Raw genomic sequence first — 19,667 nt, 5'->3', positions numbered from 1 at the left:
CAAGGACCAAGTAACACTCTCAAGCTTAGATCATTTGTTCTAACTTCGCCTATTGATAAACGCTAACAGGACCGTTGTCATTCGTGGACATCACAGTGCAGGAGGACGTGCTCCTTGTGTGTCTACAGGTGAGACACAGGTGTGACAAATTTGAGAATCATTTTTTTCCTAATCTTGTACATCGGAAGCGGTGTATTATATCAAGAAAATTTATTACATTGATCTGATAATATATACTACAATGAAAAAGCAGCGAAGAACACGGTATTGTTGCGCTGTATTCACAACATTTCGACTTGCCGGCCCATTAAAGTCACTCGTGACACGCTCACATAACGAGGGATATAGAAGACTTCATCGCAGCGTCTATGACTCTAAGGCAGACGCTTTGCAGCTGCCACAGATCGACGATACTGACGCAACCTCTCTGCAACAAACCGCCATAGGAACACGTCCGCATCATTGGTCCCTTTAGGACCAATGATGCACGAAAGTAATGCACTACTAAATGCACGAACGTTTCTGCGAATGGTTTGAGGACTATTTGCAATGACGGAGAGTAAATTTCAGGGTCAAGAGACTAAAATGGGGACAGTCCTTCACTGTTTTTCATTGTATATATACCATCAGGTCAATGTAGTAATAAAATATCTTAATATAATTGTGGTCTAGGAGACTAGAAGCTGTAATTGCTTCCCAATTTACTCCCTTTTTCTTCTTCTTAGACTCTATGACTTTTGAGGTTCGAAACATTAACTGAGGAACAAATTAAACATACACACATGCCGCAATATTTTAGTTTTTTTCTTTTTCATTTAAAGTATTCATGCTGAAGAACCCTTTGGCTATACATAGAGTAGGGTATGCATATAGAGCTGACCCTATGCATTTGTAATACGATGGGTAACTGGCAAAGCCCCAACATTACTTCCTACGGCCGTACGGAATGGGCACGACGGAGCTACGTTTTGAATACATTCATGGTACTCGGCATTTCATTGATATGCATGACGTCCGTTGTTTTTTTTTTCGTCATTTGTCCCCTTATCCTCTGTCCTGCAAGACTAAGCCGCTTACCGACTTCCTTGAGGTGGTCGAGCACCGCATCTTCCTTCGATATGTCCTCTGGTGTTCTTGCGTTGAGCTTCTCCTGCATCAGCATTATCTTCTGCAGTTTCTGGGCCTGAAGCCAAATAACAAAATATTCTGTTCCAGCTCTACGTAGTGCGTTAGGCCATGAATACATGCACGATATACATTGCCTATTCCTACAGTACGGTTTTTGGGGAGGGGGGGGGTGGCAGTCACGGGTCACCATCATCTTTGTACATCATGTTCACGTGCGGTTGTGCGTACACAGGGCGTCCCAACAACATGCGGCAAGGTTTTAAGAAGGACGGAGCACTCTACGAAATCAGCTGAACGTTGTTTGCAGTCCTCAATCGTACTTGGCGGTATTTTTATTTCGTTGCCCCTCATTAATTAATTATACTTCGGCCCCCGTCGACACTTACTATCATTATATAGGACTAAGCCCCCGTTTTACGAACGCCGATTAACATTTGAACCGGGATCAACGGTCCGTTAACGTGAATTTAACGCTTAGCTCCGCTTCACTATAGAGGAAGTTATTCTCACTGAAACATTAATCACGTAACTAGCTAACGTTTGTAAAAAATAATTGAGTGTTAACTTCAGGTTTTAGAAACCCTTGATCTTGGTTCAAAGTTAACCAGCGTTGGTGAAACCGGGCCTAGGTATAGCCATCTTTAAGGTTGGTTTAAGGTCTATCGGTTAAGTTATTTGCTCAATTGGTTTAAGGGCCGACATCGAAAACTTGTAGAGCCACTTGAGAAACACCCGATGTTTATATAAAAAACAGGGTGCTTTGTGTGACTTTGTTGTTTTTTGTCCAAAAAGAAAACCTGTAATGAAAGAAAGAAACATTCCGCAAAGCGCCTACTTGTCGTTTTTGTAGTGTCGAGAGGCTCGATGCGAGCCCATCTTCACCATTCCCCATTTTTAAAATTGTGAGTCCACTTTTAGTTACGACTTCGATTCTTTTCGTGGATTCCATGTCGTCCACCTAATCAGGGACCAGGTCCACGTGCTGTGGGATAGGTACTTCGTTAAATAATGGTTGAAACAAGAAGGATCGAACAGGAGAGCTGTTGTACGGATGTTGTGAGTATATGTCACCTTGAGCTTGTGGCGGAAAGGGACTCCGACACGAAACAGACACCAGCACAAGAACACTTGAAGAACTTGTGTCCGAGTCCGTCTCCGCTTCAAATTCAAGGTGTTTTGTACCCACAACTTAGATAATGGGACAAACCCTAACACACAAAGAGCGTTACCCCTGCTGTTTCATGTTGTTCTGTCCTCCTTATTTTTATCCTAACAAGTTACACCTCGACATGAACTTATGTTACCAATAAACTGTGTCTCTGCGCGGCATTTCAAGTACACTCACTGCTTATTAAAAAAGACACCGAGGGACACCACCCCCAGCACACTTCTGCGCATGGTGTAAATTGAGCACTAAATGGTGTACCAAAACTAGTGTACAAAAAACGTGTAAATGGAACACGGAGTATTAAAGAGACGAAATCAACGTAAACAAACATATTTCGTAAGAGCGGCTCATGCGCGTGATATGCATAAAGACTTAAAAGCCCAACAAGTCCATCCATTGGACATGGTATGGATTCAGCGTTTAAGAGCCACTTAGCTGCCACGTCTCTCACAGTGAATAATAGATGGCTCCTCACCTGAGAATTCCCCACGGATAATCGGATTGTGCCATTTGTGCACTGTGTGCATCTTTTCACTCAGGGTTCCCGTCATACGTTATTGGTCGTCTATAATGCACGCGTGCCGGTTAATTATGTAAGCAATGGTACCGGTGTGCGTGCAACTGTATTCAATTACGGGGATGTGAACTGCTAAAGTGCCACTAAACCTCGCCTCTTCAGAATCCGACAAAATTTACGTCATTGCAAGTCTATACGCGTTTGACATTGTGTTCGGAGATCATGAAATTAATTTCTAGTTTTGAGAAGTGCGACGTGGCAATGTGCGCGATTTGCCATCCGTCTGGCAATATTGCTTCCCCAAGGTTGCTTTCCGTGTCCTCATGAAAGCAGCTGGCAGTATTCCAACCGCGCTGCGGAGAACGGGAAGTGACGAGCGCTGTTGCTAGGAAACAGACGCAAGAGGTCACGGTGACGTCACCGACTTTTGGAGAATCCGAAACTAATGAGGTTTCGGTAGTTTCGTTCGAAAATGAAGCGCGTAAGGTTCGCCGACGGTGTTTATGTTTTGCGTACAACAAGGTGTATTTATAATACGAGACTGCATTGTGTAGCGTTTTTTTTCGTATTTCCTTTTCTCCAGAAATAAATAATTAAGTGAATTTTTTTAAAACGAAATAAACAGCAGTTTTAGTCCGGAGTGGCACTTCAATATTGTATGTGCCAGCACAACGTCGCACTCCACACGAAGTGCTGCCAAATTTTTGTAGAAACCTGATGAAAAAGTTCCTGATTTTTCTTGGGATAGTGCATTTGTGCGAACTACCATAACGTGTGGCGAAAGCCTAGCAGGACTAAACCGTTAATCCCATATGCATACGCTGCATACTTCTTTATTTAAACTTTTTTGGCATGGTTACGGAAACACCCTGTATAGTCGTGTTCAGCCTAAGAACGGCATGGCGGGTGGTGAAGCATAACATTTTTAATATAATTGTATCTGGCAGAAACAGATATGAGAAGAGAACAAGGAAGTAGATGGATGGAATAAAGTAGCTTCAGTCAGAAGGCTTCATAGAACGTTACAATAATGTTATTCAATTTAAGCATGAAAATAAGCTTTGTCAAAAGTGAGTATGACAGTAAAAAAAATATATACAAAGTGTTTCACCTGGCGTGTTATTAATTCCTGTCAAAATATCTACATGTCCGAAAAAGATGCAGTCAACGGTATTTACGTTCAGGAAACTATTGCCACGACTTGCGTCGGTTTTGATTAGCTTTTTTCGCCGGAAGTTTAATTTTCAGAATTAAACTCGAAATCTTGCTAAGGGAAGGCAAGGTTTTTGCCAGAAATAGACAGCACATATAGAAAACACCCCAACCCATTCAAAGACACGGTCCCTATTCCATCGGCAACAGCTGAAAAAAAAAAAGCGAAAATCGTCGCTGTGAGAGGCAGAAATTACAAGCCCTGTGAGAGGGAGTCTTGCCCCCGCCCCTATAGCTTCCCTCTCAGTGTCACACTAACCATTGCCGCTGATAATAGCATCTCTGTATCATCGCGTATCGTTTCTCTTATCTGCGTTTCTTCTGTCTCTCTCTGCAACTCCTTTGTGTGCGTAGTGGGTGAAACCGTCGGCCTGACGGCTTCTCCCAAGCAGCACAATGTACTGAAAGTCGAGTGCAATCAACACCTCCTAGTTAGTAGAAGGCCTGCGCACTGCCCAACTCACGCAGGCCTGCGTGAGCTTTGCGAGCTGCTTCGCTGTTTCATTGACGTCATAGTATAGCATCCACAGCAGGCCTTCATGTGTGACGCTGTGTCACGTGGGGTGCAGGCTGATGCTGTCTAGGAGGTGTTGGTGCAATACGGGTGGATGGGTAAGTGGAAGGCCTTGAACAGACTCGTGAAACTACAGGACATTGATAACACACATAGCGTCTAAACCTATACTTGCACTTGCACTCCACTTTCAGTACATTGCGCTGCTTGGGCTGCGCCCGTTACCTCCAGTAACTGGGACGGATCCTGAAATAACATCGTTGAAGAGGCGCGAAGGACGCGAAAGGATATTGCACCCGTTTCTAGGGGTGGGCGGTTAGAGACACCAATAACGACGAATACACGGTGACAATACAAGGTGCACGATGTGTCTCAACTGTGTTAGAAGAGAAGTTTACTTCACTCTCCGCTTAAAAATGAACTCAAATTATGGTGCAGACATTTTACGTATGGTGCTCGCAGTGGCTGCCCTCGACGCCAATATAGACAGGTGGCATCTTCGTACGACGTCTCTCGCCGCACTAAGGATTTCGGCCCTTGCGAGTGACTGACAAGCGCGCTATAAATCGGCAAGCGATTGCGGCCCTGTCTGGTACACCAGGTCCTTGATGCGGCCCCAGAAATAAAAGTCTAATGGAGTCAGGTCGGGAGATCGGGGAGGCCATTCCATGGGCCCAAGACGTCCTATCCACTTCCCGGGGGAAATGACTGCCCAAGAAACTCCGCACCCTGTGTGCAGAATGGTGCGGGCCGCTATCTTGCTGAAGCTATATGGACATGTGGTTGGTTGCGGAGTGGTCTAGGTCTTGAAGGGAAGCGCAGTTTGTTCAAGAATACGGCTCACGTAGTAACTGGACGTCATGCTTTGGTTATGAAAGCTGGGACGACATCATTGCGAATGTTGAGCGTTCGTGTAAAATTGAAAAGGCTGACGAGGAACTTTTTGACAACAAAGGAACACTGAGGGGACCGCCGAATTTGTTTTTCGGTTTTCGACGCAGGGTGTTCTCCAACGAATAAAACCAGTACCTGCGAAAGAACGATGAGCGCAGATGACACACAGAGCGATCTCGAGCGCTCTGTTCCGCACGCCTTTCAAAAATCCTTATTTTTTATTTTTTTCGTGAAAAGAGCGCCTCGCAGAGTGAGAGGACGTCGTGACGTATGCTACTCCCCTCACGTGATCCGTGACGTACAGCGGCACAGCTCAAGCAACGCCACCTAGATAGAGAAAGCCTGCGCGTTGCCTCCTCTCCCTCCTTCGCTACGTGGACATATTATAGTCAGAATTCGTCTGCTACTGCGATTCACCGTCCTACGAATTCAAGAACCCGCAAAATGATTGCAGCTCACCTGGAACCTGCAGACCTAAATATTTAGACAAAAAGTGCAAGACGCTTTCCAGAAAAGCCCTTTTGAGAAAGATTGACACCGTTTTGCGCTTTATTTCCAATTTTTCCCATTTAGTATGCGGAGAAGTCCAATCATAAGTCGCAAACGACGGTGGTTCTTCTGACCGCTGAAAGCACGTTCGTGATTGGCTACAGCGGCTGAAAACACGATCCTGATTGGCTGACCCTTCATTAAGCAACAAGACATGGAGCCTTCACCACGTCACGAGAGCATCGTGTGGGTCGCCCGCGGCTGCTTTCTCCGACTGTTTTGTGCGTCACAACCGCTTTAACGTGAAGTCCATGTATCGCAACAGCGCGCGACGATTGTAATAATTATCCCGGCGCAAGTATAAAGATGCCAATTTGAATTGTGCCTTTCGGTGCTCGCATATACGAGCGTTGCGAACCCGGAAAATTAAAACCTACGTATAGTCGTAGGTCGATCCCTCATTAAAAAAGGTCCGCCTCCTCGAGATTCCCACATTAATGAATCTAACGAATGTTTTTGCGGTAATTCAAGTACACCAAGGTCAGACCTATTGGATTCGGTCGTTTAAATTGAGGTGCGCTAATGATTAAGTTTCGGAATGCCATTACAATTCAAGAAGCACAGTAAGTAATATCCTGAAGTTTTCCCGAGGACACTCTATAACATTTCAAATTTAGTATCAGTCAACTACGCAATATGGGCAGCTACATCGTAGCATCCCTATCAGAAAGCTGCCCTCGTTTTCCACTTTGAGGCACGAGGACTAAGTCAGCAAGCAATTCACGAAAAAAATGCACTTGGAGACTCTATGGCTCTACCCAACCAGCACAACGTCTTGGCCCAGTATTGGACCGATATTGGCAATGCCGGCCCAGTATTGGACCAATATTGACAATGCCGGCCCAATATTGGACCAATATTGGGCCAAGATGTTGTGCTGCTTGGGTATGCTCTGGCTATGTGGCTCTTGCTATATGGCTGGCTATGTGTGGCTATGGCTATATGGCTATGTCTATGGCTATGGCTCTATGGCTCGCGGCGCTATGTGTTGTGTTGGTCCCTATAGATGAGGCTCGCCTCGGCACGTTCGCCTATCTGTTACCACGAGGACTAATTTCTTCTTCACAAGGAGTGGAAGGTGCCGTTCGCTGCAGTATGGAAGAGCGACGCAACAGTAGCAGGAGTTTGAGCTCAAAGCGAGCTATTCGTGCACGCCTTCTTCGAGAGCCTGAGTTATATGCGTGCATATTTATCTCTAATTGGCCCAAACAGCCAACGCTACCTGGATAAGAAAGCCTGATCACTGACACGACGTGATGCGCTTTTGCGGCCGCCGTAGCTATGGAGACTAGCCGACTTCAGCCGCTTGAGGAGCCACTGGTAGCCACAGAAAACCGTCGTCTGCGGCGATTAGCTGAAGCAGACGACATCGCGACCCTGCATGTCCACGTGACGAAGGTGTGAGAGGAGGCATCAAGGAAGGCTTTCCGAGCGGGTTAAGGTGTCCCGCTCGTTGGTGGTCACCAAGGTCGTGCTGAAGACTGGAAGGAGCTGGGTTCGAATCCCACCACCGACTGTGCTGTGTGAGGTTTTCCCTGGGTTTTCCGAATACTTTCCAGACGAATGTCGGCACAGTTCCCTCTGAAGTCGGCCCAGGACGCCTACTAATCCCCCTGTCCCCCACTCCCTCCTGTTGTCCTCTCTCCATCTGTTCACATCTGCACGCAGCTCATAGCCACAGTTGCCTCGCGACACTAACACGACCTCGAAAGAAAAGAAAAAAAATGAGGCTTTTCGTCTCTAGGTGGTGTTGAAACTGGCTCGCTGAGTTTTCTCGCTATGTTGATTTCATCACCGTTAATCCTCTCCCAAGCTACAGCCAATGAAATCTTCCAGATTTCTTCACGAAGACGAGATCCGACCTTTAAATTCATAGCTAGAGGTGAAGGCAAGGGAAACCGTCCTCAAGACCTGCTGATGGAGTTTAAAATCTAGTACTTGAATTTGATTCTGCGTGGTCGAGTAGGGCAGAGACCAATACCACTTCCACGATCTGACAACGTTATAACAGGTTTCTGGCGCCACCAGAAGCAGATGCTGAACGTTGAGAGAACGTACGTTTTCCATTGACGTTTCTGATGACTCAGGCTCGTGGTAGAAATAAGTTGGTCCCGGCTTCTTGATGTCGTACCGCATAGGCCGTCGAAAAGCCGGGTCTTGACGTACGCTGATGTCCAAGGTCTCGTCAGCAGGCGAACCAGAGTATGCAGCGTCGTCAACGAAGTCCATCCACCCTGAAGGAAGTCGAGTTCCATGGTAAGAAATACACACAAAACAAAGTGTAGTGAAGACACTCACACAGCTTCGACATGTCATCACCTCGCGAACATAAATGTGTGACGATGTCTTTTGTCCATCATGTTGTCGATAAGCATGATTGTTATTCACGGGCAGAATCGTAAAGGTGGTCCTGACATAATTTGAATATTGTGTTTTCCGTACATGGTACATACGCCCCCTACATACTTTGGCTCATCAAAGTTGCTCATTGATTGATTGATTGACTGATTGATTGGTAAAAGAAAAGAAATTGAGATGTCAGTCCCAAACTGGAGATATACTGATGGATATCTGAAGCATATCCATAGGACGAAACGAATTCGTTAGGACATTCGGTGTTGTCGAGGTAGAAGTTTCACGATAACGTCTCCGAAAACATCATCAGCCAATCGCCAGATTCCTTTGGAGTGGCTGACATCACGTTGCTGACATCTGATTGGCTGACAGCGATACGGAATCGGAACCGGAGGGCGCTTCCGATTTCCTAAAACTCCCTATTCTTCAGAACGACAGATGCCGTTATCTACAACACGTTCTTCCAATGATAATTTTTTTTTCTCCTACCACCTACCTAATTGCAAAGGTTTCTCTTCCGCACTTCCTTTCCAGGTGGGTGCATCCGAATCCCATTTGCTTGAAGGACTCTCCAAAGCGGCGCCACCAGCATTTTGTGACGCCTGGCTGGCCTCTTTCTCGGATGGGACAGATTCGCCGCTCCGGTCACTTCGCTGCTCCGCCACTACAGAGAGAATCTCCTCAATCTGAGGGCTGTCTTCACGGACGCTTTCTGGAAGAACTATGGCGGAGTCTCCAGGGTCGTCGCTGCTTTCCTCATTCCTTCCTTCCACGGGAATCCATTCAATGGCCCCATCCTCCATTAGTACTGGGCGTTGGTCCAAATCCGAAGACAGTTCGGTCTCTACGACAGGAACCTGCAAGCAAGCGTTGTAACGTTTGGTTAAGATAACGATTGTGGAGCACCAACTGTAATGGTGTAACACAAGGATAAAATGTAACTGTGACCTCCAGTAAGGACTAGGGCTGAACTTCGAATGTAACTAGCTGCAGAGCACGAGTGTGACACGAAGTGGATCAACAACAAAATATGTGGTGACGATAAGTGAAGGAACTTGTCGTATAATCTGTGGCTGACTACCCCAGGGCACGGTGGTTAGTACGAGATATAAAATGATATGGTCATGTGACGGTGGATGGATAATGGGGCTTGTCCTTGGAATGACATAATGGCCTCGCGATCAGATAATGTCAGTGCAGAAAGGCATAAAAGTCGCCATATGAGTTCAGCTGTGCTAAAGAGTGTGAGGGAGACCAGTGTCCCTTAGAAAGGCCATGAAGAAGAGCAGTTCGTGACAGGTGTTCCATGATATTGGGCCAGGGACATTGAACCCATGACAGGACTGAAAGAAAGCTGCCGAACCTATACGTTGCATGTGGCTGATTCATGACCAATATGTCCCTCGAATTACTTTTAAGTGATCCCCAACAAAGCGTACTGAGTAAAAGCTGCGAAGCATATTGAAGGGTGACAGTAAGTTTCTTCACCAGCTCCCGTGGCATAATGGTTAGGATGACCGCTTTCCTCGCCGAGACCGGGAGGTGATGCAGGTTCGAATCCCCGCACTGGCTATGCTGTCTCAGGTTTTCCCTGGGTTTTCCGAATACTTTTCAGACGAATGTCGGTAGAGTTCCTCCTGAAGGCGGCCCAGGACGCATACTAATCCCCCTGCCCCCAATCCTTCCTGCTGTGCTCTCTGTACGCCACAGTTGCTACGCTACGCAAACGCGGAATTAAAAAAAAAACAAGTGTTTTTTCGAGGGCTTAGTCAGTTGTGTCTGAGTTATAAAATTGCCATGATGTCCAGGTGGTTTCCTTTCGGATGCCTCACCTACACATACATATATGGCGAGTCGAGCAAGGCACGACGAATTAAACCAGCAAACCTTCGAGGGCAATGGAAGCGTAATAGACAAATGTCACATTCAGAAGTACCCCTTTGCTTTGTTAACATTTAACTGATGCAGGCACGTGCTGCCCATGCCCCCTGAAGTACATGAGGTACTCTCAATCGAACGCAAGAGTTGCTTCGTGCATACAAGACCAAAGTAACTGACGCAAACTCGTCGGATGTGGACGGGCTCGTGTCTGTATTGTCCCGTCCTCATTGTACGCTCGGGGATTTGAGAAGAGCTCCGGGCAACCTGACGCAGAGAAGAATCGATATTGAGCTTCGCAGCTGAGATTTGTTCCGTGTTCACCCCACCGCCTTGCCTTTGTTCTCCTCATTCATTCGTCCGCCCTGCGCACTGATTGATTAATTAAGCGCGCCAGACGCGCGCGCACCTAAAATGTCACAAAAGTTCGAGGACGAAGAATGCGTTATAAGTAGGATTGAGACTTACGTGAAAATGTGTAGGTAATTTCTTACGAGTTCGGTAGCCTAGATACGGTCAGGAGCTTAAACTTCGCATTAAGGAATACCTTGAGGCTGAATCGCGCCTTCTCCACGGGGAGATTCTTTATGAATGCATCGGTAGCGGTTGAGGGGATGAGGTTAAATATTGCATAGATGTGAGTAACAGCAAATATTACATATTATATGTATATTACATTTCTATAAGCTTCTTAATTTTCCTTCTCGTGACCTCGATAGACAAAGTATACCCATTCTAGAGAGTATGTTGTCTAAAGCATGGTTCACACTAGTGCGCTCTGCTGCGTGCGGATGCGCGCGGGCGCTGGTAACCGTGGCAACAGATACGTGCGCGACCTCCCGCAGCAGAACGTAAGGAGTTCGCCCGAGCTCAACTTTTTCCGACGCACGCAGCAGCCCGCAAGCAGAGAACGAATCGTGAACCCGCCTTCCGCGCATGCGCAGTTGGTTTCTCTCTGCGAGACTGTTTTCAATATGGCGACCACCGGAGTGGAAGGCGTTGAAAATCCCGCTCGGCGCTCATTGGCTTACAGTTCGGTGACGCACGCATTCGAACGCATGTATGTGAACAGCGGAACGGATTGCTTACAACGCACGCATACTCACGCAGGCGCCCGCACGCAGCAGAACGCACTAGTGCGACCCATGCTTTAACCTTTCTTATCTCTTACGTACTTATGTAGAATGGACGGCTACGACCTTGACACACTTCCAACGGTCATATCCCGTTCTCCACAGGCACAAGCGGAATACAAAATGTGTCATGCGTAAGACATCGTATGTTCGAGTATGGAAGCACGCAATATCATAACTTGGCCCATACCGATTAGCAAGATTATGTGCCCTGAAGTGTAGGACTCTCTACCTGTACGGGTCGTGCCACCGCTTGCAACGAGTGATGGGTGCTTTATCAGCAAACACATCTCTCTCTCACTCTCTCTCTCTCTCTCTCACTCTCTCTCTCTCACTGAGAACCGCATGGCATGTGTCCTGAGTAGCTCAATTAGCCCTCCTGCGTCCTTTTCCAAAAGCTCCTAGACGGTGGTCTTGTAATGGACTTGTGTCTTGTGGCATTATGTTAGGATGTCCTGTGTCTCTGTTTTACTTTGTTGTACTTACCTCTACCGCATGTAAACAATCCAGCTACCATCCGCTTGGCGCAAGAGTCTTCGTAATACGATCACCATGCGTCATCAACATCTAATGAAGTCCTCATGTTCTTGAGGTAATGCTTCTCGAGACTTTGTATAGATTTAGAATGTGTCCCTCTGAAGTGTGCGAGATTCCGAGAGGCACAACGAGTCACTCTTTCGTTGTATCGCCGGAACTCACGGGCACACGTGAATGCCCATAAAGTGATGTCAAGGTCACTGAAGTATTCTGGGACAGCCTCGAATTCAAGATATCGTCTAGGAGGGGCACTGGTTGATAATCAAGTACTGTTGGAAGCAAGTCCCAGTAGTCCATCAGCTTCCCGCGGCCCATGAGTATCCCATGTCCTCAAGAGTATCCCCTTGCTCTTAGGAGCATCCTGTGTCTGCAGACGTGTCCCGTATCATCAGGAGTATCTCGTGTCCTCCGCGGTATCCCTTGCCCTTAGAAGTATCCAGTGTCCTCAGGAGTATCCCGCATCTTCAAGAGTAGCCCCCATACTAAAGAGTACCCCTCAGGCCCTGTCCTCAGGAGCATCTCATATCTTCAGGAGGATCCCCTCTAGCGTCCAGCGCAACCATGAGCTTCTTGTTGTCCATGCGAAACCTCGTACGGGCATCACCGTTGTCCTCGGAGAGAACAGAATCGAGTGTGACGACAAGAGAGATGAAATGTAGCTTCTGTGTTGTCCGTGTATTCACACGAGCGACATTCCCCGCAGAAGCGGAAGACGAGAAAAACGTCATAGCTTTCTGAGCGCGACCGCGCAACGTACAGTGTTCACGTACACTGCTATAACCGTGTGGAGTATCCTGCAACACCGTCACAAGATATTTTGTAGCAGACGACAGGAAAGACGCTGACGGTGTCGTCTGGTAAGTGTCGTCTGCTAAGTGCGCAGTACGCCACTCCCGATATTCCGCACCGTGTGAATGCTCACATAACACGGGACGGAACTTCGTCTCTGTGATCAATGTTTTTGGTTTTCCTCCCACTAGAATCTTCCGTAAGGATGTCGTTCGTGTGAATACACAGTATATCTAATGTATCTGTAAGGGACAAACGAAGCGAAAGCATGGACTCTACGAACTCGCGTGTCGTGTGGGGTTTCGCAAACCTTTCACCTTCTCAAGGCGTAACAGATCAAGGGCAGCAGTCTTCCGTTCGAGGTGGCGTAGCCACTCTCCCTTAGCCTCGAAAGGTGCTGTCTGGCAGTACAGTACTGTGCTCCAGTGTGCTCTGTCATGTCCAGTGCTTGTTGAACGCATAGAAGGAAGCACGAGCGTCGACTCCTATCACCTCTCGTGAAGCGTGACAGACCTCTTCTTCATAGGCCACGCATGGTCTCCTCTTCTTGAACACGATGGAAAGTAATGTACCGAGGTTGGAACACAGAGGAAAGAACAACACAACACACAAGTCTCAACTGCCTAAGAACAATGAAAGAAGGAATTCACTGAAAAGGTTAGCCAGCTGTAGGACTCGACCCCAGAAGACGTGGGTTCGAGTCCTACAGCTGGCTAACCTTTTCAGTGACCTCCTTCTTTCACTGTTCTTCTTCCTCTTTCTTCTTCCCTTCGGTGGCCTCTGCACGTTGTACGTGTCACTAGAGGCGTAATCTGAAGCGTCCGCCGAATATAATCCAGGAAGGACGAGTCTCCCGTGAGTTCCCTATACCTTGCCTTGATGAACAGAAATACCGCAGATTCCTGTGTGTAGAACTGATAACTCTTTTACGATGCGATTTTATGGGAGAAGAACGTGACTGGAGGGCCAGCCAGCGGGAATATTGACATTCATACTCCTTTATAGCATCAGCTCTGCGGGGAGTCAAGTTCATCCGGGCAACCAGCGCCGCAGTAAATACTTGGCAGTCCTCGCGCGAAACACGTTGAACTCCGCTGCCGCTCCAAATGGGTGCCATTTTTTTCCTGATGGGTGCCAACGCGGGTGTCATTTTTGTTGAGCTATAAAACTTCACGTAACGAAACAAACGGTCCTTCGCGTGACGTGGTGCAAGGGGCACGACTGGCTCCTCACGAATGTGAGGCGCAGAGACGTTTTGCTGGGCTGCTTCTCCTGAGTATATTGCTCCAGTGCAGTGAAAGCCCGCTTTACAGAAGACCGCCACAAACGGGCCGAACTGACACATGCCTTGTTTACTTCACTCATTAGTGGTAGAATGTAATACGTATTTATATCTAAAAAGTTTTCTATAACGTTTGGGTTGATTATGGGGAGTCAAACAGTGGATATCACTCCGTGGCAGTATGAGTGCAAGGTCTAAAGTATAGCGCCTTTTCTTCCAGGTCATTACAATTTCTTCCTACGTTTTATTCTCATCCATTAGATATGCTTCTGTAAGCGCGCTTCCTGGGTGCTTTTCTCGAGAATATATAAATGACTTTCCAAGCAAGGTAAAACAAAAAGACCCTATAACAAATGTCGAATAAATAATTCGTATACTTCCGGCGCTGCGATGTACTTCGTCCGCGACTTAACTCCTTCTTTTGTGCTGAGTCCACTTTACTTATTACACTGGCCATGAGAACTTCCTGATGCCATACTTAATTACGGCATAGCACGGCATAGCGTTACATGGGGTATTTAATAAGACATCGGGACCACTTACGTCTGGTGGTGTGAAAACGTCGTAACGGCCCGTGTTTTCGTCCAAGAAGGAAGCTGTATCCTTGTCCATTTGACGCAAGTAATCCAGCAATCCAAGAGCCAGTTCTTCGTCCTCACTGTCCTCACTGTCCTTTCCGTCAGAGCCTATCAAGTAGCCCTGCGCATGCGAGAGTAGAGCAAGGATAAGCAGGCGTTTCAACGGAGCTTAGGCTCCTTTCATGATTCACCGTGATATGTTCTGTTAACGAGCATTTCTTGAGCAAGTGAACTTCAAAAGATTAGAATGGAAGTTCGGAGCTTGCCCAATGATCCGGATTCACGTCCAGTAATCCGGGCATGCGTTTTGTTACCGCTTGCCTTCTCTTCGCGCTCATAGAGCATTAAAGCATCAAAGAAAGTCGTGGACAGAGAATAGCGTTCACTAAACGAGCACAGTCTGGCAACTCTCGTTGCGATGGTACATACAGACTTAGAGCCATTTGTCTCTAGTTTTATTGAAATTTTTGGTAGGCACTATGGTCATGTAGAAAGGACATTAAAAATCAAGCAAAAACTCGCCCCGTGCATTTTCAATAGCCTATCTCACGCGAACATCGCCATTTTTTCTTGAGTCTGCTTCACATTCACATCACCTCACACAGGCGGCGCTGCTTACAGCCATGTTACATGCCCATTCTCACCATGATTCTGACGTTATGCACTGATCCTCTTCGTCTGTATGTTGGCGCCACCTGTGTGCGGGGAAATGAAAATGAAGCGCACACCGGAGAAAATGGCGGCTTTTGAATGAGATACGCCATACAAAATGCACAGAACGGGATTTTGCTTGATTTTAAATTTTTCTTCTACAGGACCATAACGCTCACAACAAATTCCAACAAAACTTGATACAAATGGCTACCAGTCTGTGAAGTTTGGGGCTGGCTAAACCCCGTCTTCTATTTTTTCCGATGCAGTCGAAATGTGTAACGTTTGCTAGACTAACCCCGTAGTTTCCCGGGATACTGCAACTATATATCTGTTAGTGCATCTATTCTAGGTCGCTGGTACAATTTCATGCAGCACCGTCATGCACTGGTTTTCTGTCTGGGATTTCTAATGTACATTGGTCTCCTTTACTGTCTTCATTCGACCAGGACCCACTCTGTGACTTTTACGTCTTTTTGTGACATTTTCTGACCACGAGGGCTTCATGTCATGCCAAAAACTTGGATGTAGTATCATTACTACTCATCCACGTAATTTCATCTTATACTAACCAGTGTGCCTTGGGGAGATCAGCGGAAAATTTCCTAATTCTTTACGAAACACCCTCAATCGGATATCCTCATTCATTATAGCTATTCACTGTTTCGCTGTTTACAAACAAAAGGAACAACCGGGAGTTGGCTAGGGTTCCCAGCGTCAGCGGCTACATGTGGCGCCACGCCGTGCTACTCATTTCAGTTAAACCCTTTCACTGCTTACAAATAGTTGCGTATACGAAGAGGGGAGTCAAGTCCTGTAGATCACATAAACAAAATACAGAAGCCGACACTGAAGATTTTTGTTTAAGTTTAATTTGTACAAGCTTTCGCGTGGAGGTCCACGCTTCCTCAGGTACAAAGATTACAAATAGTGAAAAAGGTTGAACTCAAATAAGGGACAGAGCGTGGCGCCACCTGCAGCCGCTAACGCTGGGAACCCTACACTCTTAAAAATGAACTTCACCGCATAGCACGCTCCTAGCCAACTATCATCTCGAATGATATCGTTATCTGCCCTGATTTGCTGAAAACTGGGGGCGTACGCCATTTTTGTGACAATTACGAACAGCATAAGTGTCACAAAAAAGGCGTACGCCTACAGTTTTGAACAAATCGGGGCACATAGCGATATCATTCGAGTTGATGGTTGGCTAGGAGCATGCTATGCGGTGAAGTTCATTTTTAAGAGTGTAGACTACTTCAGGTTGCGCCTTCTGTTGGTAAACAGTGAAAGGGTGAATAACTATTTGTTGTTGACGTGAGTGTTCTTCGTATTATCTCGCAATAAATTCACGTACCTGTTGCCGCCTTTTATCAGCGTGGTTCTTGAGAACCTCCTTAAGTTCCGGCAAAGTAGCCGACCTCTGCTCAGGTTTGTTCTCCGGTTCCTGGAGTGCAACGGTTCCTTGTAGTAGAGCTTCTTCCGCACTCTTGCTTAATGGAGGAAAAAATACTTCATCCGCGAACTGCGACGAGATACCGTCCGTCACTTCGACATTCGGGGTGAATCTGCATGAAAATTGAAGAGCAATTACGTTAACCGGTTAACCGTTACCGGTAAATCGAGCCCTCTCCAGGTAACTGTTTTTTTTTACACATTCCCTCCGTGAGTAGCCTCGTTAACACATTCTTTGCGGAATAAATACTTTGAAATAATTTTTGGGTTATCTTACACTCTTAAAAATGAACTTCACCGCATAGCACGCTCCTAGCCAACCATCACCTCTAATGATGTCGTTATCTGCTCTGATTTGTTGAAAACGGGAGGCGTACGCCTTTTTTGTGACACTTATGCTGTTCATAATTGTCACAGAAAAGGCGTACGCCTCCCGTTTTCAACAAATCAGGGTAGATAACGATATCATTCAAGATGATGGTTGGTTGGAAGCGTGCTATGCGGTGAAGTTCATTTTTAAGAGTGTAGGTGCAATCGACGGTTATCTATAGAAACATGATGCCCGACCTGTATTGTCCGTCCGTAAAAACTGTGTTGTCTTCTTGTATTTACTTACTTGATGAATGCCATGTCTCCTGGACCCAGGTGTTCCAATTCCATCGCGATTTCGTCAGTCTGAAAGGGGCAATACACTAATGTATTGCTAGAACTCATGCGCCAATAATCGAGGCACACAAAACCAAACTGGCAGGAATATTTTTCCAGCCTACGAGTATTAGAATAGCCCCTCCACATGACTCCCCTGTAGACATTTCCAAAGTTTTCTTTATCAGTGTAATACGCAATCTAATCATACCCTAATAAAGGCGACACCCATATTTGTAGCGCAGGCTACGCAATGCCCAGTGAGTAACCTGCTACTGTATGCGCCCGTAACTATGCAAATGTTATTTATTTATTTATTTGTTTATTAATGATATGGCGGATATGTGTCAAACGCGATCTATTCGTCTACCGATGGAAGATCAGTTCGTGCTAATTTCTTCAGAATTTATATGTATGTATCTGATGGGATCTATCTGGATTGTGAACACCATAGTATTTCGGTTCAGTCTTTCCGTTAATGTTACGTAATAATTTTGCTGTATTACTCCTGATTGAATTACTGCCTATAGTTGCCTCCTTGTCCTTATAAGTAAGTAGACTTTCCTACTTTTACGTTTCCAGCTTGTTGCTAGACTGTGGTGTACAATGCTACATCTTTACAAAGAAAAAAACGACTCCTCTACACAGTTTGGTTTCTCTTGACAGAACGGTTAGGGCGTGACGTACGACAACGGGTAGCGTGGTGCGTAGCGTGCGTGCGCAGAAGCCCGGGTCGTAGAGCCGTTGATGTTTGATGGCGCCCAGGGCGGATCGGATGACGCACTGGCTGTACACGTGGTGCCAGCGGTAACCTGCCACCCATAGCCGCTCCAGTTCCGACTCGAGCAGCTTCACGTCCGCGTGGGACAGCTCAGGTCGCCACAGTGTCCGCTGCTGTGCCAGTTGGACCGCGCTCTCGCATCGGCCAAAGAGGCCGTCTGCGCAAAGAACCGATTATTGTGCAATTAAATATCAATCAATAATCATTTATTTGTTTATTCATTTAGAGTACGTCAAATCCCCCCCCCCCCCCCCATGGGCATTACATGACGGAGTGTTGAGTTTGTAGTCAGAGATAATAACAATACTACAAGTTATCAAAACAGTAACGAAATACTATACATCAGATAAGAAGACTAAGAATAATAAGTTGCCTGACAATGACAAGTTGCCTGATGACAGAGCTACTATGACAGAGCTGCTGCTTGATGTCTATTTCCTGATGAGAATGAAAACGACACGTTAAATTCAACAACTCGAAGATAAAACAGTCGAGGTTAGCGACTAATTATTAATAAAATTGTTGCATCGTTCCGAAAGTTGTGCCAGTCTACCGTCCAACTACTTACTATTACTACTTACTAACTACCACTGACAGGCAATGGGCAGCCTAAGTGGTGGTGTACCGCATAACATCTGTATATCACGTATTTCTTGCTGTTCTTGTGTCATACAAGATGTCCGAAATAGAGTGTCAAAACTTTGATTAAGAAAGCTCTGAATCCATGAGCGACATAAATGACCGCAATGTTAGACTTGTAAACAATCCAAAGTACTCATTGATGTATAAATGAAAGAAGATTACAGGTTACCATTAAAATTAGTTGCCGTATAAGTTTTTGTGGGCATATCGTCCCCTCCCAGAGTTGCGGATACCGAAGTGAAGTTAACAGCTATGCGCCCTGTACTTCAATCTCGGTGGCCTAAGCTTTAGCGACTTAATGAGCATACGTCCCCTAACGACTACTGCTCTTCTGAATAGCCTTGTCACGTGTTCTCAATGTAATGCGAAGGTTATTGAGAGGGACCCTCGAGGCGCAGCTACGCTCGAGGAATCTCAGAGGGCGGAGTCTGAATACGGCGATACGTCTTCTAAGGAAAGTGTTCGCTTCCGTATAGTTAACTGACCCATTGAAACTGGTGCAGAATCCCGTTCATATAAAGCGTAGCATGAGACTGCCGGTAGCAAGTTTTCCGTCCAATAATGTTCATTTTTTCCATTCTTAAGCGATACACTCTAAGAAAAAAGGTAGAATTTCCTACCCAAGCCGGTAGAGGGACAATACTTCTACCATTCCGGGCAACCCACTCGCGCCCTCTCCTCCGCGGGTATAAGCAGCGGCGTCCCTTTCCCTTGCTCCTCTCTCTCACGTTTGCTCTAAGACAAAAAGGATAGAATTCCCTACCCAAGCTGGCAGAACGACTGTTTCTACTCTGTAGTTTGTTTCTATTCTGCAGCTATACCCGAATGGTAAAATTGGTCATAGTAGAAATGTGGTTGTAAATACAGCTCTGGCCGAGACAGGTAGAAAATTTTTTTCTGTGTGTAGCTTTACAGGGCCCACTAACAGTGACAGCCGTGTAGGTCCGTCCATAACAGTT

At 46.3% G+C, this 19,667-nt stretch overlaps 1 protein-coding gene across 1 annotated transcript in view; it reads right to left on the bottom strand.

Annotated features, from left to right (window-relative positions):
* The window catches only part of LOC135367010 (receptor-type tyrosine-protein phosphatase N2-like), a 287,257-nt gene that overhangs the window by 210,339 nt on the left and 57,251 nt on the right, over positions 1–19,667 (bottom strand). The window contains exons 3-9 of the mRNA XM_064600054.1: positions 17,973–18,223; positions 17,257–17,315; positions 16,543–16,753; positions 14,500–14,655; positions 8,834–9,194; positions 8,041–8,216; positions 1,078–1,183 (exon numbers count right to left, since the gene is read on the bottom strand). Coding sequence (XP_064456124.1) covers positions 1,078–1,183; positions 8,041–8,216; positions 8,834–9,194; positions 14,500–14,655; positions 16,543–16,753; positions 17,257–17,315; positions 17,973–18,223 — 1,320 coding nt within the window. The remainder of the gene's footprint in view (positions 1–1,077; positions 1,184–8,040; positions 8,217–8,833; positions 9,195–14,499; positions 14,656–16,542; positions 16,754–17,256; positions 17,316–17,972; positions 18,224–19,667) is intronic.

Source organism: Ornithodoros turicata, chromosome 8, assembly GCF_037126465.1.
Source record: "Ornithodoros turicata isolate Travis chromosome 8, ASM3712646v1, whole genome shotgun sequence".
Taxonomy (NCBI): Eukaryota; Metazoa; Arthropoda; class Arachnida; order Ixodida; family Argasidae; genus Ornithodoros; species Ornithodoros turicata.
Note: the sequence above shows the minus strand (reverse complement) of the source record. Positions and strands in the feature narration are given on the sequence as shown.